Raw genomic sequence first — 24,834 nt, 5'->3', positions numbered from 1 at the left:
GTTGCCTCTCGCTTACGAAATATGTTCGTCCATTCAACCACATAAAAGCCTCTTGTTCCTTTCAACGCGAAGAATATATTTTGATCTTGACAAAATCTCGAGTGTCGTACGGAAGGACGTACAAGTAGAATGTTCTACGCAAATACAAATTTCTAGCAATTACAAGTACATCAAAATTACAAATATACATGCACGATAAATGTACGTATCACTAGATCTAAAGTTATTCCCCTCGCGCGAATATTGAAAGGTAGAAATCCGTGGTCTTAAAAAAAAAAAAAAAAAAGAAAGAAGAAGAAGAAAAGGAGCGAGTGGGTAAATATCGTTCGAGCAAACGGTCCGAATTAGCGAGGATTTCTCAAACACTAATTTACAGCGTCTATCTGTCAGGGTATTCCGTGTATTCGCATCCTAATTCACGATCCTGGTATCCCAATCTCCGTCCTGCCGAGCTAATTCAATAAGCTCGCCTGCATCCAGCGACGACAATTTCGCTACTAACGAAATTCTTAATGGATTAATCGCGGCGAGGATCGAATCGAAGCAAGATCCGTCTAAACTGGCTAAGCTTATCATCTTTCGACGAGCGTCGTAACATAGGAATATACTTACGAGAAGTAGCCCTTGCCCTCTATTTCCAGCAGCATCTCTTGCAGCGATAGAACGTTAGAGAAACCCAAACAGAAAATGGATCACAGTCACACTGTTAATATCGAGAATATCACACACGTAACTGATATTTATGGATAGCGATCTCGAGATTCGAGGCGATTCGTTTTCACTGACGAGAGTGAAGAAAAAGGAGGAAGTCGCGCAGAAACGAAGAGGTTTTCTACGGCTGCAACGAACGAGGGTTCGTTCGTGACTGCTTAAAGGCCAGTCGGTTGTGCAGCTGGAAGCGGGGCGTGCGCCCTCCGCAAAATCAAACTTTGCCTCCACTCGAGGAAATTCACCACGGGTACGGGCTGCGTCGCTTCTCTTCGCCTCGCCACGCCGCCCATAACCACGGATCTCCTAGCTACGTGGCCCATCGCCTCTCTATAGGGTGGTTTGGAGCAACTAGCACATTTCTTGTTTGATTGCAATTAGATGAAAACGTTGAAACGATTTGAAAAGCTCTATCGTTCTATGATAAAACGTTGCCCCTCAATACGACGGTGAATTGCAGAATTTTTTCGTTTCTTCTATATGGAGATCGATTTTGTGTTCGTTTTTATTATTCGAAATAAAAGTCGTTGTTTATAGATAGTCATTTCGAAAAACCATTCGTTAATGGTTTTACGCTTGAATTAAAAGAACAGCTTTCAGTTGCGTTCTAATCTATTCTAATTCAGTTGAGTATATATATATGGTATGAATTAAAATTCGTTTATATACAACAGAACTGATAATTATTTTGCAATTTCTCGATATTTCTCACGCTGAAATATTTACATTCCATTTTATGCAAACTAGTACGGCTTATCCACTAATTGGTGTATCTTAAGTTATAAGTTTATCTTACACTAGTATAGTATCATTAATTAGTCCACTCCTAATTTTATAAACGCATGATATCCTTGCAAATTGAACTCTAATTTAATGTTTAACTATGTCTGGATTGGTCCTTGACAATCGGAAGATTCTTATAGGATTTATAGAATTCTAATTGCACAGTTAATTGCGCAGTAAATTAAATAGTTTGCAAGATATATGAAAACTAATTAGAAATAACGAAAATCGCATTATATAACCAGCACTGCTGATAAAATTTAATCACCGAATAAAGGACAATATTCGGAAATGGATTATGATTTTATACAAAGCACGTTCAAACTTTGATAAGTTCATTTTTTAACCAATAACTGATATTTTGAACCTTATCTTTAATCCAATGTTTTAATCTTGCTTCATAGTTTCATTCTTCTTTCTTCTTCTTTTTTTAACATTCATAGTTTCATTCTCCTTTCTTTTTCTTCTTTTAATATTAAATACTACTTATAACTATTTCAAGTTGATAAAGAAATTTACAGTAGGATGCAAGTTAAACAGGTACTAATCCCTTTGTGGAACTATAAAGTTGGTACGTATGATGATGACGATTATTATTTTCCTCTTATTTCTCATATCGTGCATAATTTTTTATTCTAATTATATAAGAAATCTTTTGTCTTCTCTTTAAACTTCCTCTTCGGTGCGATCTGATAAATAAGAAATTAATAGGTGTAGCATCTGATAACCATGAATGATAAAATAAGTTACCATAATGAAAGTAATTTATTCGTAACTGTATATTTATACTACAAACTATGATATATATATATATACATATGTATTTTATAAAATACATAATAACTTCATGATATCCTTGCAGATTGAACACTAATTTAATGTTTAACTATGTCTGGATAGGTCCTTGGCAGTCAGAGAATTCTTGTAGAATTTATAAAATTCTAATTGCATAGTTAGTTGCGCAATAAATTGATTAATTTGCAAGATATATGAAAACTTTATATAAATATATATATAAATAAATACTCATGGTTCAAAGAATTATTGACATTTCTCTACCAAAGTACGTCAGTAGTCCGTTGTATCGAAAAATTAGTTATTTAACGAATGGAATTAGGTGCCTCTATAAATGACTTGGTAGAAAATGAAATTCTACAATTGGTTTCTACTGATCCATCAATATTTATATCTATATTGGCTCCGTCTTTGTTAAAAGTACAGTAGAAAGTTCCAAGATACCTAGAATTTATGCGAATAATAAATAGACCTGTGTATAAAATTTATACAGTTCTATTTCTGCACTATCTCAAAATATTTTAATTTCTTTCTAAAAAGGCCTATTTTTCAGTCTACATGAGAATAGAATTATCACGCTTCGTTCGCTCTAAAACGAATGCCATTTTCTGAAACATACAATAGTATAGCAAAGCCGAAGTTGAGCGTAAATCGGCAGTAAATTTATTGTACCAAACAATTTTATTTCGGCCAATTAAACCTTAAAATAGGTGCGCCTTTGAATCGACTAGACCGTTGAAACGGCCAATATTGCACTGTGTGACTCGTTCTTAGAAACAAGTACCCAGTACTCGTAGCGGTACTTCAGCATTTCAATGAGAAGCTGTTCTTAAGAAGTGAAGGAAATACTTAATGATGCTTTTCGTTATCTCGGAGAAATATAAGGGCCTAGTAATTATGGTAATACAGTACCTTTTTACCGATCTTACGTGTGAAGCAAGCTTTACAAAATATACTAATATAAATACATTATATACATAAAAATAATATCTTTCATCGCTTTCCTAAAATAGATAACCGTACACCGCGGCGATTCTTTCATACACGGTACATTAAACTAATGAAACGCAATTAATTTTTGTTCGAAACATTGCACACTTATGCCGAGATAATTATGAATCGACCGGGTTAACATCACAAGATATTCATCCAATTAATGTCATGAAATTAACATTGTGTAATCGATTTTGATGATAAAACAGACATGTTTACTTTATGTGTTCACGGCGTTTGACGAATGAAATAGAACTCTTTTAGTTGTTCAGTTTTATGACCAGTGCCATACTTGAGATTCATTTCATGTCTCTGCGTGTTTAACGTGTTGTATCGATTTTCGCGGCTTTTCCAACAAACGCGTAGACATTATAAGTTTATTAATTAAAACCACGAAACCGTTCTATTACGTTAAATTGACAATATTCGATACATCTAAAAATTCAATTTATTAAACGATGAATTACAACCCGTATAGATAGAACCGATAAATGCAATTAGAAAGGGGTGGAGTGTGTTTGGTTTCAGCCGCATGTCTAGCACGGTCTCGCAACGCTTGTTGCATCTGAAATAGTATGTAGGGTATAATGTGTCTATAGTACGAAATTCGAAGCTGGCCACGGCATTGTATTCGCTGCACTTGCTCTAGAATAGTGCAAATGGTGATATAGCGAATTAAGTCATGATCAGCTTTCGGGCATTGGCCATCGTTTATTTATGTGCGCATACTCGTGACACATCGTACATGCTATCGACGGATATCTGTCTCCGCGACATTTCGCTCTTTGATCGAGCTTCTTCAGAGTTCGTATCCTTTTATCGAAATTCGAAGGATTTTTCGTATTGTCGTATTACTTGAGGTGAGTGAAAGAAATTGATTTCTTTTCTTCCATCTGTCTACCACTGTGTAACGCTTGAATTGCGAGCATTTGCGTACAAATAAGTCGATTTTCAAATAAACGGACTTCGTTAAGCGCGATAACAAAATAGAGTAAAGATTACGCGTGATTAAAAAATCATAAACAACGAGACATGGTGTGTTAATAATCGGTTTTCAGTATCGATGAATCGAACAAGTGTTTGACATGGATTTTCGAAAAAAAATTATACACAATTTTGCACTCACAAGAGACACTTAACGAGTCACGGGTTTAAGTATATCAAATTATCGCGTTCAGCTTTGTTTATAATCATCTATTGTTATCTGTTAATCGAGTTAACTGATGACTCGGATCCTTAGTTTTTTAAATATAATAATTTCTTTATTTAAGAATCCCGTATCTTTTTATGTGTAGTTTTATTTATACCGCAAATAAGTTACGTGATATTAAGGTTTGAAGAATTAAAATCGATCTATTTGAAATAGAGTTGCCTTTGTGAACATTCACTCTCGTGATTAGGGAAATTTCTAATTAAACGAGGATTCGATTAGGCTAAAGGGTTGAACCTCTGTCACCAATTTTATGTTCTTTATAAATTGAAACTGTTAGTACATATACATTTCTATTTTTAATTTCGTCAACGCTGCATAAAACGTTGAAAAGTACTGCCCCGATCGTCCAATTTGTGGAAATGTTTGACTGACTTTCTTCCTACATCGTATCTCATAAATCGACTAAGAAACTTTCCTACAAACTCCACTTCCGATAAATCGTTAAACGATCGGTAGGTAACTTCCGATTAATTGCAAGATTCTTGTTAACTTTTTCATCCTTGTGCCTTGAAAACTTTCCAATAACGCGTATAGTAACATTCTCTGATAACATTTAAACGTTTGGAGTTACTTTTACTGAGAGGAAATACACAAAGGAGATATTCCAGCTTAAATTTCTAACACCTAAGATACTCACAGTGAAAAAAAGATCGATACATAATATCCAAACGATCGATATTAAAATAGAAGAATAAAAAAAACTAAAACGAATTAATTATCTATCAGTGATAAAAAAATTTCCTCAATATACAGTTTACCTTTATGCTAATTTCGTTAGTTACAATGCATCGTAATTTCACTTTACGGTAAATTTTCAAAATTCTTTTTACGTAATTTATTTTTTACAACAGTTTCAAAGAAGAAAGGTTACTGTACTTTAACGATTTCTATCACTGTACATTAATTTGCAACTGTTTTTAATTATATTATTAAATCTCGTGTCTTTGTTACAGGCGATCATCTTTCAATTACTATGGACGTTGATATAAAACTCTCTAGAAGCAGCAATCAAGCTTGGGGCTTTCGATTGTCCGGAGGGGCTGACTTTAGTTTTCCGATGACTGTTGTCAGAGTAATATATAGCATGTACTTTACTCTAATCTACTAATATTCATTGCAATCGTACAAGAATCGCGCTAGTAAGTCGATTAATAATTCTCATACGTGTTAAATACATCGTGTTTTTCGATTAGAAGCGTGGATCGCGCCACAATTCGATAATATCGTATATTTGGAAAAAACTATCGCGGAAAATATTCACGTTTTCTGCTTTAGAGATTTTTATCGACATTGCATTCGTATCGGATCGCGTGACCTCGTTTTCCTTCGGCCTGAATCCTACGGCCGGCCCAGCGGAACATCGTTCTGAGAAAAGAGGAAATCATTAATCGAATCGTAGATGAGAAACTGCTGGATATTTGTGAATCTCAACAAATTTTCGTCGGCGGTAGTTTCGTCCTTGGCTTGCATTTCGCTGTTACCTCGAGTTTCCACGGCGAGATCTCTAATAGCAAAATTCGACTTCGCTATAATCACTTCGATAACACATTTTCTCTGAAGCTTTTTTATTCGATTGCAAATCTTGCAAGTTGTAGCAGTTGCTATGATGGTATCTACAACGCATGTAACAATATGTGACTGTAGTAACGTTTTAGTGAAAGTATGCAATGTTCGAATAATCATTGAAATTTAATCAAATAAAACGTCTTCTTTTAATTAAAAGGTATCTCTCGGGGGATTGGCCGATCAAGCTGGGTTAAAAGCTGGCGACATAGTGACTAAAGTGAATGGCGAAGCTATACAGCATTTGAGGCACTGCGAAGTTCGTGAACGCCTTGTCAATTCCGGAAATGAAATCATGTTGTCGGTCGTGCGAAATCTGAAATTTAAACGAGCCGTTTAACGAAAATATTCATCAACACGCATCTCGCTGCGCGATACCGATAATCATTCTATTTTTGTAAACAATACGATGAGGATAAACGTTTTATTATTGACAGTCAATTGTACACAATATTAATTAGCTACAGGATACAATCGTATCAATATTCCTTGATCAATATTAAACTCCAATTTTTACGATCTACAAAGTTTTGTTATTATTAAAGTATATTGGTAATCATGCTCGATAAATCCGTATCATTGTACATACCTTGTATCAACATTTTACCATACCACGGTGTTGACTGGTAATTGCAAAAGAATTTCGAAGAAGAAATAAATCGTCAACCTACTCAAGAGTAACCGAATGTTTTATTTTCGATTGTATTAATCGATGTTACCTTTAATTTGAAACTGTAATAAAAATATTATTTGTTGGCTATTTTTCATGATGGTTCTGGCATCGGTAATCAAGGTCCATCGAGACAAGCTTGCAACATCATGTTGTCGTTACGTGTCAGCGATTGACCCACATTGCAAAATACAATTTGTCAACTATTGATCCGGCCTCCTCTATGATCGTACATACCTTCTCTGACTATGAGTCATCAGTCCGTTAAGGTGACGTTTTAAAGTACAATTAATCGTTCTATTCAAATGACGGATCAAGACTTTGTATTGTATTGCGCTTAAGAAGAATTAATACCAAAAGGTCCCAATTGCATATTTTATTTTTATATCTTTACTATTTAACATCAAATTTATAATTGATAATCCATATACGCCGTATATTATCTAGTTACATGACATCGAGAATGCTTCTGACAGTTGAAATATGTAGAACAAGCGGAATATTGCAGATTGAAAAGATTAAAATGTAGAGATTGAAAACTGATGAGTATACATATACGTATAAATTTTAATATTTACATCTAGCACAACTGTAGCTTTCATTTTACTTTTTATCTTTATTGTATAATTAGATCGTCATAATTTAGTAAAATCGTATATACATACATATATCTTCCTTTTGTCAAGAGAAAGGCAACAGGTGATGGATTTCGTATTTTTAGTTGGAGTGGGATATACGTAAATCGGGGCAATGAACTTTGTGGTGAACTTGTAGTTCGAAAATTTTTTATATTACTATCTAGATAATTCTTTTCTTTTTTTTAATGTAACAAGTTAGTTGCAGACAGAATATGGTAACAAACATTTTTTCGACAGTATACTGTCTAGATTATCTAGAGTATTAGATACGGTAAACCGTACGAATGAACTGAATGAATTCGTGTATCAAGTTGAATAAAATATTCATATGGTTTCTTTATTTAACATAGGCACCTTCGCGAAACTCAATGATACATTAACATATTAAGAATACTGTAATTCCATGCAATACGAATATTTCCTTCGAAAGTTTAGAAGAAATAACGGGGAAAGAACGTTTTCCGATTATCAAAATAACGAAAAGAAAAAAAAAGAAAGAAACGCAAGCGTGTAAATTATTGTCACGTATTAAAATTCACGTGTTAATGAACAAACTCAGAAGTAAATGTATCAGTGATTTTTTAATAATAGAAACACGTGATAGAATAAAGTAAATATTAATTGAAGAATCGACATAAATTTTAAGTGTGAAAATATCGTATCGATATTGCAGAGGTAAATTTTCGAAAATAATCTTTTATAAGACTAGGTTTAAACGTACATATACATATATGTATGTATGTATGTATTAATAGTGATATTTACTGGTGTTACAGTGCATTCAATCTATAGGATATGATTTGAAAAACGGGAAAATAAAATGACTAAAGATAAGTTATAGATATATCACATAATTTAGTCTTGTTTTAATATATTAAATGTTCGGTATAATATATGACTCTCATACTATATGTTAAATCATAACGTAAACAACATACACGCTAAACAACTCCATTTTGACGTATCAATAATTTACACGAAAACTGTACATTATATCGCTTCTGTAGGCATAACATTCACTCGCACTGTAACAGACACACGGAATAATTTTTATCACACTTCTTACACATTCCTACTCCAATTATAGAGTCATTGAAATTGACAATTCATTAATGATTAGAAAAAAAAGAACATTCGAACGATAAAAGGAACATATATAAAATACGGACTACCAATATAAGTAACGATCACACGCGAACGAATCCTGAAGTGTTTTCGTCTTCGCAAAGCTACGTTTCTACCTTGAGGTTGGATATGTAACTCTGACAATATGCAACACTGCGAAATCGACAGAGGCCTTCCAAAAAATGAGTATCCTTCGATGATACAAATGGATATTTAGTAAACAAAAAATTTACTAAAATATCATGCTTGCGACGCACCGCCTAGCCAAACGTGTTTAAACTTCGCCTTTTAACGTCATTTATTTAGTTCCAAGCCTCGATATATCAATGTGTGTGTGCCAGTGTACAGATCACTGATATAACACACAAGTCAGAATTTTTAACAACATTAATAAAATCGCAATGATATGTTCATTCTTTTGATCCGTAATTTATGATAATCGTTAATATACATTTACGATATAACAAGAACTTGTCTATCCGAAATTATAGAGACACATATTATACAGACGTGGCGTTTCTTACAAATATTTCCTAAATCTTAATTGTTATACTCTGAAACGATAGCTTTGCGCGAAGAGGAAAACGATTACTCGAATCTAAACGATGTTACAAAACATTCAAAATAAGCAAGATAAGCAACGAGAAAATTAATTCCCGTTACATCTAATCACTAATCGTAATAATTAGCACGCGCAACAGCATTTGAAATCGTTGCGGTATCGAGTAATAAAAATCACGATTGGCCTTTATGTATAAACGTACACTTTGGTTTATGAATACATTATATAATTACACGAACGACTCGATCTTGGTCGGACGAGTCCATAAATCGGAGACAAGTTCCCTGTAAACGCGATCTCAAGACAGAACTGTGTATTCTTTATCCGCATTTACGTAATTATCGTGGAATCATCTGTCTCGCTATAATTGAAGACCTGTAATTTTGTCAAAGAACGAGATTCATATACACACATCCTTAACATCTTATAAGCATTTTTCTACTCACTTTGTTACTTATGTATTTACAGTTTCATATCTTATTTACTAAGAATTTAATAAGCCATACTCGTATAAAATTTGTATAACTATCAATGTTCCCTGTTAACAAAAATAAAAATAACGTCGTTTTCTTATCGCTTAAAATACTGCAAACGGACATATCTACAACATATTATAATTACACGTATAATGAGAAAAATGAAAGTAAATTTTGGACAAGCGACTCTTTGATCAAGCAATACATACTTTGATAATACGCATTTTAGTTTCAATACGTATTCAAAATTCAATTTCGCGTTTTTACTTGTTCCATCTCGTTTCGCGAAAGGCTTTGTTTAGATTTTTGAATAAAACAATGTCATTGTCATTTTATGAGTTCTACGAACGAAAAAAGAAGGAAGAAAAGAAGCGTTTAATGAGCGAACAGTATTATTTTATCTACTTCGATAGCACCGTCATTTCATCCTTCGCATGAAATTCTAGTGGATTACGCAATTTTATATATTTCCGCTGAAAAATACATTGCCGTAATTAATCGTCGATATTATATTTATACGTAAAAGCATAAAATATGTCACAAGCCACAGGTCTTCAATTCGCAATAGAATTCGCACACGAAGAGAAAAGAAGCTTTCTACGATCCTATTGGATTTCTCATATTCTATCGTTCTTCTTCTTCGTCCTCTCTGGACATCAAAGATCTGCCATAGTAAGTATACGTACAATACGATCAGGTACAAGAGTAGCATCTCGGGGTTGATCTGTTTTTAGAGAGGACGAAGCTTCTTGATCGTCTTAAACTAATCACCTTCAGCCTCCTTGATTTCTCTGATTTCATCGACCAACGTATAAAGCGTACACGATAATCTTGCTAGAAATAATTTTTATTCTTTTAAGATACTCGAACGAACGTAGGACGAATTATTTGCATTAAATTTCGACTTGGAATCACATGCAAATAAATAAAACTGGCAAACATTTGACACATACGATTAACGATCCATCGAAACAAACGAAGTTTTACATATGGCTTTGAAGAACTTTTTCTTTATATTTGTAATACTATGAACCATCGATACAAAGAACGTGCCGCGATGATCAATATTAATGAATAAATTAACTCACGATGTTTGTAATACCTAGTATCGAGACGAAGGTGTGAAGCTCTTCAAACGTATGACAGTGATCATCATCTGCTGCTCCCTTTGACATCGTGTTCTGTTTATTCTTCGTTCTAAAAAAACAGGTAGAAACTATCCGTGTACATTTGTCTCCATTTCATGTTTCCGCGTCCATCGAAGTAATGACTACTGGTCCGCCTGTTCCCTAGTTTCTTCGGTATCGGACACTGACAGCGTCCTATCGTGATTCGTGCAGTTGTCTGTTTTACATTTGGATTCCGCGATCTCGAGCCAATGTTGTTTATTCTTTCTAACACCTTCGACCAGTGGTTCCAATTTATCCGATAATAAAGCGAATGCCTATTTACAAAAAGTCACTTTATATTTAAGGACGTTCGGTTTAACAATAGCAGGAAATATTTGTAACGTGTTGAAACAACAAGAATCCAAATACTAATTTATCGAAACTAACAGCGTGTAATTAATTCAGGCAAGATGAGATTATTACGAAAAGTAGAAAGCATTGCGCTAAACTAACATAAAGGAAATAAATAGAAGACTATCGTATATTAATGAAACGAGACAATAAAGAAACCATAGAAAAGTGGCAAGTCAATTTCGATTCTAGTGAAATTATTGTATCATTTTGTCATCATTAATCATTATCAAGTAACGTTGTATTTACTATAGTAGGTAAATATTAAATTCGTGAACCTTCTCCCCCATATTTAATGTAGTGAAATAACGTAACGTGAAAGCAACAAAACTGTATATAATATTGCAGATGGATATAATGCTAAAACATATTAGTTTACGATTTAAAAAGACAGTATAATTTTTTACAACATTTCTGATTTTGTGAACGCTACATTAATGTTAATATACAGGATGATCCACGCGATTGATTCGAGTTATAACTTCCTTACCAATGAAGTTACAGAAAAGTGTTAAAAGAGAGAGACGAATGGAGAGATGAAAAGAGTACTACACATTCGTGGGACCATGTTTGTTTTTTCATTTAGAACTGCAATGGTGAATGCGCAATCAACAACTGTATTCTTTTTCTAAATGGAAATTTATATCCTTTTACATAGACAGAGTCCTCTTATTTGTTCTACGTAGAAAGCTACTGGCATACAATGGTGAAAAAATTAGTTACTGAGATATTTTTAAAAAATGTCTTTATCGAAGAAGATGCTCAAATGCTTCTCCATTGCACTGTAAACATTTCAGACAATACTTTCCAATTGTTTCTATAACTGAGTTAAGGTGATCTCCGGTTATTGCTACACACTGCAATATTATCCGTTGCGTTGCATCCGCTGCAGAATTTATGGCATTTGAAGCGATGAATCACCATGAAGCGTTCGAGAATCTCCTTCGATAAAGATATTTTTTTTTAAATATCACGATTATTAATAGTTTCTTTAAAACTGTACTTATTGAAGTATTGACTTTTTTACGTAGAATGACAAGAGGAATGTATCTACGTGAAAAAATGTATACGTTTCCATTAAAAAAAAATAACGTAATTGTTGATTGCACATGTACCATTTAAGTTCTAAAAAGAACATGATCTTTTTCTTTTAATATATTTCTGCAACTGCACCGGTAACGGAGTTATAATTTGAAGCAATTGTCTGAATTACCCTATTATTATATTTCTTTTACTGGTGTATTAACTTAAATGATCGATAATATGATTTAACGATAAGTTAAAAATTGTAACAAATATGATTGCTTTTTAGATGGTATTTTGCTATTGTCGATAGCGTAGAAAGCTAGTTACCTCGTAAATAGGGAGGCATATCGAATCGATGAAGCCAACTTGCATCATTGGCAGTTGGTCCTCCTTTTCCCGGTTCATAATGTCCTGCAATATCATATGAGTAACGGTGCTATTTTTGAATCATGAATAATTAACTAATTGTAATATGTACAATATTGTAAGCAGAAATAACTTATAACTGTTAGTAGTAGTAATAATTAGAAAATCATTAGTTATAAAATAATGTATTATATCATGCTGGATTAAAATAAAACAAAATATATTAAGTAGCAAATGGTTTATCTATAAAAATTTAATAATGACTTCTATCAAATATACCTTTAGTTGATACCACAGATTTTTATTAGTAAGAACAAGAATTATTGGTTTACCATAACATGTTATTCTTACTGTTTTGTATACAATTACTCAAAAATCAAAGAATTAATCGTCTCAATTTTAAATGTTACGTATCATTAGGTCTGATTTTCTAGTACTTTAATATTATATTATATTTAATAATGCGCGATAGAAAAGTTCATTTCTCTACAAAAACTTCACTTAGAAAGATACATAATACATCTAATGCTGTTATTTTAATTACTGTCTTTTATAATTAGGTTAATGTCTACATTGTTTCCTGTTACTTATAACTACGTTATAATTAAATACTAAAATTTAATTTAGCAATACATACAATAGGAGTGATATTGAGAGTCCGCCTTTCGATATCTCCTTGTTCAAAAAATTCGCTGCTAACTAATTCTGCCACTCTCTTTTCAACATCCCAAGGCTTAGTTATGGCTGCCAAATCACAAACGGTCATCAACATCCCTCTTAAAAGTTCTCGCTGATCACTGTAAGCCCAATTGTAACTTCCACCTTGAGCTAAGGTAAGGAAAGCCCCTCTTCTTCGGAAGTAAACCGCTAGATCGGTAGAGAGGATTGCTTCTTCGAGAACTTTTACCACACGAGAATATTCTTCGGGAGATAAATTTGATAAAATTTGATTTCCTTGACTACTTAATATCATAAGACACTGATCAAAGTGATGATGTTCCATCGTTGAAGTTGAGTAAAGCTGCGCCAATGGCGATGATGCTCTGTTAGTCAAAGATTTTCCCCCTTTGTATTACCTTAATTTTTTACTGAAGCAAAAATATGTTTTCTCCTCGGAACGTTTGTACTTACTTGATTTGGAAAGAATTATTCGTGCCCCGGTGGTCCAGATCGTGACACAAACAAGCAATAATTAACGCGAGACATTCAATTTCTCCAAAAATTTTCCACCATTGCGTGGCCTAAAAAATAATACAAATTTATCGTTCGTTTTTAACATAATTCCATTCAATTTAAACTTAATGGCATTACGTTTACTTACAGTTAGAATGGCAAACATCATCTGCGCAACATTGAATGCGTGACGCCAATTGTGATATGTGACGTTTCGGTAATTCTTTTTTACACTAAGAAGCCAACGACAAAGAACGTCGTAGTCGATATGAAAACGTTCTACGAAGTCAAGATCCAAAAACATTCGAAGACAAGCTGTTAGAGTTTGATTGTCTTCCATATGAATGTCATCGAATTTAAAATCGTGCAATTTAAAATACGCTGCAGAAGGCACTCTTAAACCCTAGAAGTGGGAATCGGATTTATTTTGTGCTATATAAAGTACGTGAACGTCATTGAACAGTAATTTTCGAATTCTTTGAAGAAGAAATAAAAGAAAAGTCAAATACGTTTGATCTTTACTATATCCAGTTTATAAAGCTAGACTTACCCTTAATCTTTGTGCATCTTCCAATGATGCAGAAGCATGGTAACTGAGCACTTCTAACGTGACACTCTGTTTGGCCATCGCTATTACAGCTTTCTCATACCTAAAGAAATGATTAAACAAAATCAATCCTAGGGAATTCATTCGTTCCAATCGATTAATTATCAAACGATTTCAACAGTTTATTTCTTGCATATTTACATGTGCGTATTGTGAATTCCCATGCCACAGAAAATAGCAAATGCCTCGACGAAGTTCTCGTCATTCTTCGTAAAGAGAAGATCGTCGAACTTGTTGATGAGTTGAATGACGCCGATAATCTGACCCGATGAGTTCTTGATGGGCATGCAGAGAATAGTACGATGTCTAAAACCAGAACCATCATCTACTGAAGGATCGAATCTTGGATCTTCGTAGGCGTTCGGTATATTCACGGTCTAAGGAAACGCAATAAAATATTTTCGGTTATAAATTGTGAAATCGGACAAAGTATTACGATAATACATTGCTCTGTTAACCAGTGCATTTACCTCGCCTGTAGTAGCGACATAACAAGTGATGCCGACATTTATAGGGAATCTGCCCTCGAATGGACTGCGTGAACAAAACCGAATACATATAAGGTTTCCGAGGAAATTGAATTATTGCTGGTAATTGAGTGAAGAGAAATGAGAACGTAATTACAAACTTCATTCACCTAGTGCGAGAATCTGAATCCTCGCCGGTGAGGTCGTTCGCCTCGAAATCAAACACTCGTGAGAAACTGCCCTTTGATGCCTTATGCACGAGAAGAACCTGTACAGAATATTGGATTTTACATTAAAAATGTTCTCTTCTCTGTATACGATACAAAGTACGTATATACCCGAGAAGGAGAACGCGTTTACCTGTACTCGTTGACACTGTATCAAGGATTGCGTATGCGTTAGAATCCTTAAAACCATATGTTCTATCGTGCTCTGCTCTTCGAAAATCATCCTAGCCAAGTCCAACAGAACCTACACAGTAGCGAATAAAACACGCGTTTAAAATCACCAGCTTGTATCAAAGGCACAAAAGAAAATGGAAAGACCATAAACACGAGATTATAAATAATCTATGCATTATTCCTTATATTGTTTCATTATTTGTTACTCGTTACACGCGTGTAATTTCACCAGTTACAGAGTATTCCGTTTCTTCATCAACTGACCTGATTTCTTTTCACTTCTAATTGACTTTTTTCATACAGCTGCGCATTCCTTAATCCAATTCCACAGAATTGCAAGTATCCAGCGAAAATCTTTTCGTCTTGCGTAGTAAATTGACTTTCACCACCGAGTTTGTTGATAACTTGTGCAACTCCAATAACATCTCCGTTGCAATCCTTTATTGGCATACATAAAAGGGCTCTGGTTCTGTATCCCGTTAATGCATCAATTTCACGATTGAACCTCGCGTCCTAAGAACATATCATATTTATTAACATATAAGGAATAATTACACGATACAATAAATAATGCTTCGGATAGTCATTTGATTCGAGGAATAGCACTAATTTTCAAACCCAGTCCTTGTGCAAACGTATATATACACAGCTTCACTCGAATTATTCGAACGGCACACGTCTTTTATACATCTCTTTGCTTCTACTATAAAAATTACGTAAGAGTGCTTTGCTATTGTTGACGCATACGATTCTTTATTGGAACAATGAACACTGTCTTCATTGTACCATTAGTTAGAAGTACGTGTCATAGATTTCAATTATTCGAGAAATGTACATCGACTATTGATATCGTTCGTACAATTGTGACCACTAACACAAGTTTAGATGTATAGTAAGTTATTGGATCGACGCAATAGTAAACTATAAACAGATTTGAAATTTTGGAACTATATTATATTAGAGAAGATAGAGGAACAAAATTAAGAAATCGTACAATAGCTTCTAAATATGTAAATATCAATTAACCATTTGTTATTCATCTTGATACAGAGTTAAAATTTTAATATTTTGTATCGATCTAGCAGTTAAATTTTATTTTGCAATACACGTGAAATCGACGAATCAATTCTCCATAGAGAAATAAATTATAGCTGATAATTCGTAGATCTGACGTCTAGGGACTAATAATTGCCGTAGTAAAATCACTTATCGTTGGTAATGTTATACAAAGAAAGTACAATGGAACAACGATAAATAAATAAAATAAGATCTTTTAAATATTGATATATAAGTACGAAACTCAAACGCAGTTCTTGATAGTTATTAGTTGCGCGGTAATTAAAACTAAAATAAGTTAAGTATTTAATTAAACTTAGATACTTCAGAAATACGACGTCTTAAAACGTTATGAGTAATTGATTATTAAAGAATTTAATGGAAACGTCGATAGTTTGAAGTTGGAGAACTGTAACGAAATAAGATTTCAAGAACTTTAATAATGTGCTTTAGCTGTTACCAGTTTTCATTGGAATAAGAAATACAACTACGTAACTTCAGAAAGGTAATAAAATGAAATAAAATTCATAATTGGAAATAAACGAAATGTAATTTTAACGAACATTATTATTGTATGGTATTTTATGTTATTTAATATTTAAAAAAAAGGATTAATTTGTAATATTTACACATATTGCGTTACTTGATTTACATATAATCATTGATCCTTCTATTTCAATCCTTTCTTAGGTATTGATAATTACACTAATTAATTATAGATTAATTATGTTAGTATACTTCTTACGCTCATGGTACGCGAAATATCAGACGAAAGAATATTTGATAAGCATACAATACTTAACAAAAAATAGAAACATTTTAAATTTTCAAGACTGAAGTCCTTACAACGAATGCTCTCTGTGAATTCTAATTAGTTTTCAATTTTTACTAGTTTGACATTTTATGTATTAATATTGTAATGATGCTGATTTAAAATATTCAATGTATTAACGTGTTCCGTATAATTTTCGTTTTTTTCATTCAAATTACTGCGTCACGATTATATTACGGAGCATAGATTTATTACACTAAATAATCTAAATTGATTTTTTTCTATCCTCGAGTTTACAATTTATTCAGATATGGATATTCGGTAATTGGTTTAGCGATTAAGTAATCTAAATAGGATTTGAAACCGATATATTTCAAGGTGTTAGAAATGAAAATGTCGAATAAAACTGTTGCGCGGTTCTAGAATATTCAAAACTGTGGCAATTAATGCCTCTGTTCTCCTTATCTTAGAAAGTAAGAATGTTACTAATCGCAAATATGTTTGCCGTAGTTATTAATACGTTTCGCATCGTCTATCGAAAATACAAAAAAGAAGAGTGAGAAATTAAAAACTGGACAAACATTACGCGGCGGACTAAAAATTTTGACACTACAGTAGAACCCGAGCGTTTATCGTATGTTTGCATTTGGATTTACAAACACAGATTTTTGGATTTGCCAAAATATTACGAACGCTTCGTTATACAATAAAACCGTATTACGCCACAACTGATGAAAATATTGGAGATACGTCAGACGTAACGCACAATTTAGTCGGCTACCAACGCAACTTTAACCTGCGCAAAATTTATTGGCGTTTGCTCAGTTTTCCTACATTGTACCTAAAAAAGCAAAGATTAGGTAATCCATCCTTAAATAACAATTAGAAACACAGTTTCACTTAAATTATTCTCTGATAATATATTTCTTCTAAAACATTGATATTTAATAAAATACGTCCTCTCTTTGTTTCTTTTATACGTACTTAACAGATAAATAAAATCATAGTGTATAAATCAAAATATTATATAAATAAAACTACGGATCATGTTATTGTTAACTGTATACAGTTAAAAATATGAGAGAGATCCAGAAAAATGTTCTAGACGACGCTTGTAGAATTTTCGTATAAGGCACAGGAAGGCTGCGACTAAATTTTCAAATGGAATCTTGTAATCCCTTATCATTGTCTTTTATTTCTGTAAACAGTAAATTTTTTCGTTTCTCCGATTGTGAAATACTTTCGAAAACACATATATAGTCAGTCTAATATATTACGTTATCTAATACCTATCTAATATCGTCATACAATCTTGTACTGGTTTTTGCAAAGTAAATAGTAAATCCCCTTGCCTTGTAAGCGTCTGGTATGTTAACAGGTTCTCCGCTTTCGGCGACGTAACCGACAATTCCCGTGCCCCACGGAATTTTGATCTCGTCCTTTTTCTCCATTTCGAGCAGTGTCGATCTCGAACATACGTCAAACAACTTGGACACTAGGCATCTGCTTCTCGAGTATCCTGTTCCACGTTGCTCGGAGCTTCCGTTTCCCGTTTTCCCTGAATTTGCATTATCAGTCGAATGGTTCGACGAGGAATCGTAATTTTGCGAAGAAGGCATGCAACCGCCGCCTCTTTCGCCTTGAACAAGGAACAGAGAACCACGATCGGCATGTAGCAAGGTGCTGACATTCTGCAAGATCTTGTGACACAGCGATCTCACGTCCAACTCGTTACAGATATCCTTCACCTACGAGCAAATTCGTTGTCATTGAATATTGTTCGATGGAAGCCAAGCATCGAGGAAAATCACGCCGAAACACCATTTTCTCTGCAACGATACTGTTGTACCCAACGTACTGTTGTGTACAAGTTTTTCAAAGCAAATAGAATTCTGTCCCTTCTATTAGTTACGCCTTGGTAGTCTTGTATCAAAGGCGTCAATTAATTCCTACTACTGGAAAACTCAATTACCAAACTTTCTAACGTTGCTCAGTAAGTAAATTGCAAGTTTTAGAAGAAGCTGTCGATGAGTCGAAGATAAAGAAAAACATCGTTGAAGTGCCGTGTAATTACGTCTGTGCACTATACCGTTCGTTTAAAAGTATCCAACCAGTTGATTATTTCTAACAGTACGAAACTCAGGCAACAGGAGTGAGAATTACAGACGAAAAGGTCTGCGATGAGTTTACTCTTTACCGCTATCGTTGCGTAGATAGGGTAGAATATTTGATAAAATTGATTTTAGAGACCAACATGAAAAATTAACGTTTGTGCGTGTGTAAATTTTATAAATTGCTTTGACAATTGTTTGTAAATGCTCTGTGACTGATATTTGATGCATCGACAAATCGTACATTTAATTAATAAATATACGCCCCTGGCAAGTCTTTTAGCAAATTATTAAATTTGTTATCTTATTATTTTTTATAATCATTAATTTACTGTTATTAAAAAGCAGACATTTCAGTGTTTACTAGAAATCAGACAATTCAACCGGATACACAAAATAAAGTTTATTTAAGAATATTTAAGGATATATCGCATTTATTCTAAAAAACATATGTAACTTCACTAAGCTTCTTCACATCGTCAATAATATAAACAATCAATAAGCAAACTTGTAATATCAAGTGACGAAGAAAAATGTAGTCCTTGCAAATGGGTCAAAAGCACAGCTTTAAAGCGGCAAAAGGTAGACGAAAATTTCATTAAGCAATGATTTTGAATGATGTATCATATAGTGCACATGTACCTAAAAGCGAAGATCTTTTGTAAAAGACAAAAAATCTAGTTTTAAAGGACCTATTTTTAAATTTTATAGTACGTTTGGTACATTTTTTCATGTCCCTCTTTCCTATAAAAATGATTAATACAAAAGTGCAAATCTTTAATTGCCAAATTTTAGCATATTACTACTTTGATACCTTATCCAGTCTTTTAATTATTTCCAGGTGCACTGATATATTTGTACAAAGAACAAAACACACGATCGATGATCGATGTAACAAACAATATACTTTCATTTCGCAAATATATCGCCGATCTCTAATTCCTTAAAAAGGTCTGCACCTCTGTTAAAACATATTCATCACGTAATGCACCGTTCGAAACCATTTCACTTTTTATCTTCTACTGTTTCAAGATCATAGCTTCGCTCACTTCTGTGGATTATTCTACATACAACATTTTTATACTCCAATTTACCGTTAACACGTATCTTCGGCGATACTGTGAAAAAAGAAAAAGTTAAATCCTATCGGGATTTTGACTTATAATACAGAAGAATATTATCAAAGAATCATTTGGTCTAATTTTACTTGCACTGTACGTTGCTTTAATTGGTTGAAATAAAGAGTTATACTGCGTGCGTATGAGATACATATATCTGAAGTTTAATAACGTTTCAATAATTTTCCGTACGACAGCAATTAATGATTAAGGGAACAGAATCTTTCAATTCGAAAAGCTAAAAATTGTATAACTATAAAACGTTACGTTATACATATATAAAATTAGAACTGTTTAGAAGCTGAAAGGTTGTCGGTGTTCCGCGAGGAAAAGGTGTTTCAGATCATTAAACGAAGACGAGTAAGAAGAGAAAATCAACGAAAGCAATTGGAGCACGTACCAATTCAAAAATGAGATCCTTCTCATCGAGATGCCTCAATTCGTGTCTGGACCGTCTCTGAGGTCTGCCCGCGTTTCCCGAGCTAACCTGCTGACCTCCTGGTTGGCCCGAATCCCCGGGCGAAACACTCAGAAAGGTGGGCGTCCCGTCGATCGTGTTCACGATCGGCTTTAGTAAACCACCGCGTTCGAACTCGTGAGCTGAGATTTTTCGAACAGGCGTTGTGGCACCTGATCCGCCAGAACCACCCCGGCCGGAAGATGACGTGCCACCTGCATGGGTGGGACTGGATAGCTCCATGCAGCTGCTCGACGATGATGTTGGCGTTGCGTGTGAGACCAACCACATATCTACCGTCTGTCTCGTCACTTTCCTGTCGAACGATCCAGGTTACAATCTTAAATGAACAGTGCTTACAGAAAATACACTGTAAGTGCCAAGAAACGAGTTTTTCAGGAGCAGAAGAAACCTTATACGTTAATGTAGACCAAATTCGTGAAAAAGACAAGTGTATCTGTATAATCTGTGTGTGCTATCTATTAGTTGTAGAGAAAACTCAATATTCCATTATTTAGTTCCATTTATTAGATTATTTAGAAAAGACAAGGAACAATTGATTAAAGTTTATCGACGCTTATATATAGCTTGCTCTATACAGGCAACGTTGTGACACCATTTTCTAGCATTATTAATAACTATTTAGAGATGGAAATTACACTTGAATTCTGTAGTAGAGTATTCTCACTGATATATAGAACACTTTCCAATAAAGAGTCAAATTTTTCAATTTTGGCACTTACAATGTTTGCACTCTTAAAATGCCTTGTTTATTTTATCATTATAATATCATGTGACAGTTACTCTTAGATTTTGCGCCTGTCTCGTCACTTTCCTGTTCAACAATTCTCGTTACAATTTTAAATCCTTCACTTGTTTATTTTATTATTAAAATATCGTGCGATTTAGTTAGTCTAAAAAAATTCGCGTTTATCGTATTAATCGACCCGCGACAGAATAACGAAATATTGTAGAAATATTGTATAAGCCAATTATTATATTATTTTTTCCCTTTATCGATTTCACTTTATAAATTCTGTTTATCATGTAATCCTTTCCAATTCCAAATGGTAAACTATTTCTTAACACTGAAAACTAGATAAGATGTTTTTTGCCGGTAACTGCTACTTGTAAATGTAAATTTATACACATGGGTAACTGACCGTACGGCCTGCAAGACTCATACTACTTGAAAACATCGTATCGTCAGTTGACAACATTTATCCTCCCTTTTTTTTTGCAAATTAACGCATTAGTTTACGACGAAACTTATACGTTATGGTTTCATTTTTAGCCACATTGCTTTAGATACGCGTAAATTATTGTCGCTCGTACTCTTAATAGCTCTTTAAATGAGTACAACAAGAATCAGATATTAGGAGAAGATTAGTGAAAATTATATCTCTACGAAAGCAGCCAATGAACATTAAGAAGCAACAAATGAATAATAGATGCCTGTAATTTGTACCGCTCCATTAAAAGTAACATATTTGGAATATAATTACACGAATTATTCTTAATTGGTTGATAAAAAGAGTATTTAGGAATAATAAGGCTGTTCTTAAAATAAAAAAATAGGACGGTAATTATGCCTCGAGTATTTAGTCCATACGTTATACGGGTAACGGAAAACGCAATTTATAATACGCAATTTAGCTTTACAGGAGGTTCAGATAAAATGACAATTTAATTAATACAATTAAGTACGTATCCGAAAATAAATTGCATCCTTGATTCCATTCTACATTTTTATAGGAATATAATTATATATTATTTATATGTATTAAGAGCAATAATTCCATAGAAATATTACACTAAAGTTAGACAAAAAAGAAAAAATTCATAAACACAAAGTATCGTTTATTGTATCTAATATGTAGATGGAACTAATGTCACAAAAAAAATGTTATAAAAAATTATGTAGGGTTATGCATTTAGTGTTTTAAGGCTTTAAGATAATATCATATATTTTATGATTTCTGATTCATATTTTATGATTAATCATAAATATCGTATATTTTACTCAATAAGTAATCACGAAGACTTGTAATGAAAAGATATTAAATATAATGAATATAGTAAATTCTCAAAAGATTAAAGCAGGTAATTCTGATAACTGTAATCGAGTTATTGTTACTTTGCTTTTCTATCGGAATCTGACGGCCACCTTCGGTTTTCGACATAAGATGCCGCGACATTTCTTCTCGAATTCGGATAAAGCGACAAATTTTACGTACTACACTTATTTAAGCAACTAGAAAAATACGGCTTGAAAGCAAATGATCGCGAGCGCATAAATTTCGCTAAAGAGTATATTATAACAAACTACTGTCACTTTCTATAAATCTATGATCAATGCTAACGAATCCAAATTTAGATTAATATCAAACTAAAAGGTAAAACGAAAGTTACTTGGAATACATAGCTGCCAGTGTAAGACACGATGATGAATTGATAATATCGCATGGAGCTACTTGAGTAATAAATAAGTTGGACAGTTACCAAGTATCGAAGGAAAATGTATAGCAGCAAAATATGTAGATTTATTGCGAGAAAATGTATTTGCATCTAATGAAAAATTCATAGAACACGGGATATATAAAAAGTATATGTATTAGCTGTGAAGATTGTTAAAAAAGTGATAGAAAGAAAAATGATATATCGTTGGTTGTTTGGCCATGCAGTATTCCAAACTGAAATGCTATTCAGTAATTACCGAGACGAATTAGATATGCAAATATCGGAAACAACTTGATACCATTGCTTATTACTACTATTTAACAAAATCTACCATTATTATTTATCACCCCGGTAATTATAAAATGCAACTACGTAACCGTCATTTTATCACGATTTTCTAACGCTGCGACTTCCTTCATGATAAGCTTTACCTTCGATTCGAGCAAACATGTTGTTCGTTAATTTTGCTATTAGCCCGATATTCAATAAAATTATTTCCTTCGCTATTAATTCGGGGGTTGAATATTTTTATTGTTATTATATTTATGTATTTAATACCATATCAACCTTTGTTTGCATTTGTTTTCATACTTAATTTTATTACACGTTCTTTTTCCCGTTATTTTATTCAAATGCAAAGTCTAATTAAATACCAACGAGATTCTACAAACGAATTGACTACAGTAGCAAGAAGACAATCAAGTACAATTCTTAGGTACATTCGCTACCAGCGTTATATTGGGTCGTAACATAAGTAAGTTCCGTTAAACTCAAGATTTTTCTTTATTTGACCGAACTTACTTGAAGGTTTCTTGTAAGCAACGCTGTAAACGCAAAAATTAAAACATGTTTTTTTATCGTATAACGTCCTACATATCAATGGGAACACTGTAGTACAGAATTTAAGAGCAATTTCTACTTGTAATAATAATGTTGAGTTTTAAAAAAGTAAAAATTTCTAATAGTGTTAAAAATGGTGATGCCACAGATACGTGTAACATCGCTTCTATGCCATTAAGCGATGAACATGACCGAATACTAAATACTATCAATTTCATAATTCTTACTCGGAATATTATAAAATATGCTTTTGTAATAAAAATTTTGTAATAAATCTTGAAAAATATATTTTTTGTTTTTATACATGTTGTCTAGGTACAAAGAAGATCGGTACTTACCATGCCAGCAAATTTAAATGAATGACACATTTGGTTTTCTCTGCAACTAATAAATGACACATACAGACTTTTCTACAAATGCATTTCTTTTTCTGACGAATTTCTACTATATTAGTCCAAAGAATAGAAAACTTTATGACGAATTTGGATTGTCGTACATTTAAGACCGTACAACGATCAGAACAAATTAAATTTCAAAAATGATTTGAAGTCAAAGAAGATACTTCACTCTCCTATAAAATTCGATGTCTGCCACTTACACTGTTGCCTACAAGAAGTTCTCATTTATGTTACAACTCGATATACTTGGTGTTACAAGATTAATTTAGATTTAATTCTACTTATACTGCGGAATAAATAAACAATGCAATTGGTGCGTTTGATTAACAAAAAGGAATACACTGCTACTGTTTACAAAAGTATATTGTACAAAAGTACAAGGAATAAAACGTATCCTTCGGTGGACGTTATGGTGTACCATGTACCTGCTGTACTAGCAAACACATTAATAATAATAAGTCACCTTTATCTTTTGATAAAGAACTTTCATAGACGCAATGATTATCAATCCGAACTCAATATCGTAATAACGTATC

The 24,834-nt window shown here is 33.2% G+C and overlaps 3 protein-coding genes across 20 annotated transcripts in view; 1 reads left to right on the top strand and 2 right to left on the bottom strand.

The window, feature by feature from the left end:
• Positions 1–887, bottom strand: part of LOC117212379 (probable G-protein coupled receptor CG31760) — a 70,543-nt gene extending 69,656 nt beyond the window's left edge. For 3 of the 5 annotated variants that reach the window (XM_033457175.1, XM_033457173.1, XM_033457178.1), the window contains exon 1: positions 613–886. The gene's annotated coding sequence lies outside the window, so the exon portion shown is untranslated. Of the gene's footprint in view, positions 1–612 lie in introns of all 5 variants that reach the window. The other 2 variants (XM_033457174.1, XM_033457177.1) reach the window with 1 other exon arrangement.
• A 3,125-nt stretch (positions 888–4,012) lies between these two features.
• On the top strand, positions 4,013–6,612 carry LOC117212389 (PDZ and LIM domain protein 4-like). The gene is made up of 3 exons (XM_033457198.1): positions 4,013–4,139; positions 5,446–5,564; positions 6,216–6,612. Exons 2-3 carry the CDS (start codon positions 5,466–5,468, stop codon positions 6,393–6,395), a joined length of 279 nt encoding a protein of 92 aa, XP_033313089.1. The 5' UTR covers positions 4,013–4,139; positions 5,446–5,465; the 3' UTR covers positions 6,396–6,612.
• Positions 6,613–7,539: 927 nt separating this feature from the next.
• LOC117212384 (dual 3',5'-cyclic-AMP and -GMP phosphodiesterase 11-like) overlaps positions 7,540–24,834 on the bottom strand; it is a 146,538-nt gene continuing 129,243 nt past the window's right edge. For 11 of the 14 annotated variants that reach the window (XM_033457186.1, XM_033457191.1, XM_033457187.1 and 8 more), the window contains 13 exons: positions 20,544–20,916; positions 18,267–18,662; positions 15,351–15,599; positions 15,046–15,156; positions 14,856–14,953; positions 14,689–14,752; positions 14,360–14,595; positions 14,162–14,261; positions 13,760–14,014; positions 13,570–13,679; positions 13,076–13,481; positions 12,400–12,483; positions 7,540–10,970 (listed from right to left, as the gene is read on the bottom strand). In XM_033457186.1, the coding sequence (XP_033313077.1) occupies positions 10,797–10,970; positions 12,400–12,483; positions 13,076–13,481; positions 13,570–13,679; positions 13,760–14,014; positions 14,162–14,261; positions 14,360–14,595; positions 14,689–14,752; positions 14,856–14,953; positions 15,046–15,156; positions 15,351–15,599; positions 18,267–18,662; positions 20,544–20,916 (2,656 nt within the window). In that variant the 3' untranslated portion in view covers positions 7,540–10,796. Of the gene's footprint in view, positions 10,971–12,399; positions 12,484–13,075; positions 13,482–13,569; positions 13,680–13,759; positions 14,015–14,161; positions 14,262–14,359; positions 14,596–14,688; positions 14,753–14,855; positions 14,954–15,045; positions 15,157–15,350; positions 15,600–18,266; positions 18,663–20,543; positions 20,917–21,419; positions 21,436–24,834 lie in introns of all 14 variants that reach the window. The other 3 variants (XR_004488448.1, XR_004488447.1, XM_033457183.1) reach the window with 3 other exon arrangements.

Source organism: Bombus bifarius, unplaced genomic scaffold, assembly GCF_011952205.1.
Source record: "Bombus bifarius isolate JDL3187 unplaced genomic scaffold, Bbif_JDL3187 scf7180000008289, whole genome shotgun sequence".
Lineage (NCBI taxonomy): Eukaryota > Metazoa > Arthropoda > Insecta > Hymenoptera > Apidae > Bombus > Bombus bifarius.
The sequence above is the reverse complement of the archived record's forward strand: the minus strand, read 5'-3'. Positions and strand labels throughout refer to the sequence as shown.

Excerpts from the sequence above, each read along its gene's own strand:
- LOC117212389 (XM_033457198.1), top strand. The coding sequence starts at position 5,466 with ATGGACGTTGATATAAAACTCTCTAGAAGCAGCAATCAAGCTTGGGGC. Across the intron at positions 5,565-6,215 it reads TTCCGATGACTGTTGTCAGA|GTATCTCTCGGGGGATTGGC; the intron begins GTAATATATAGC and ends TTTAATTAAAAG.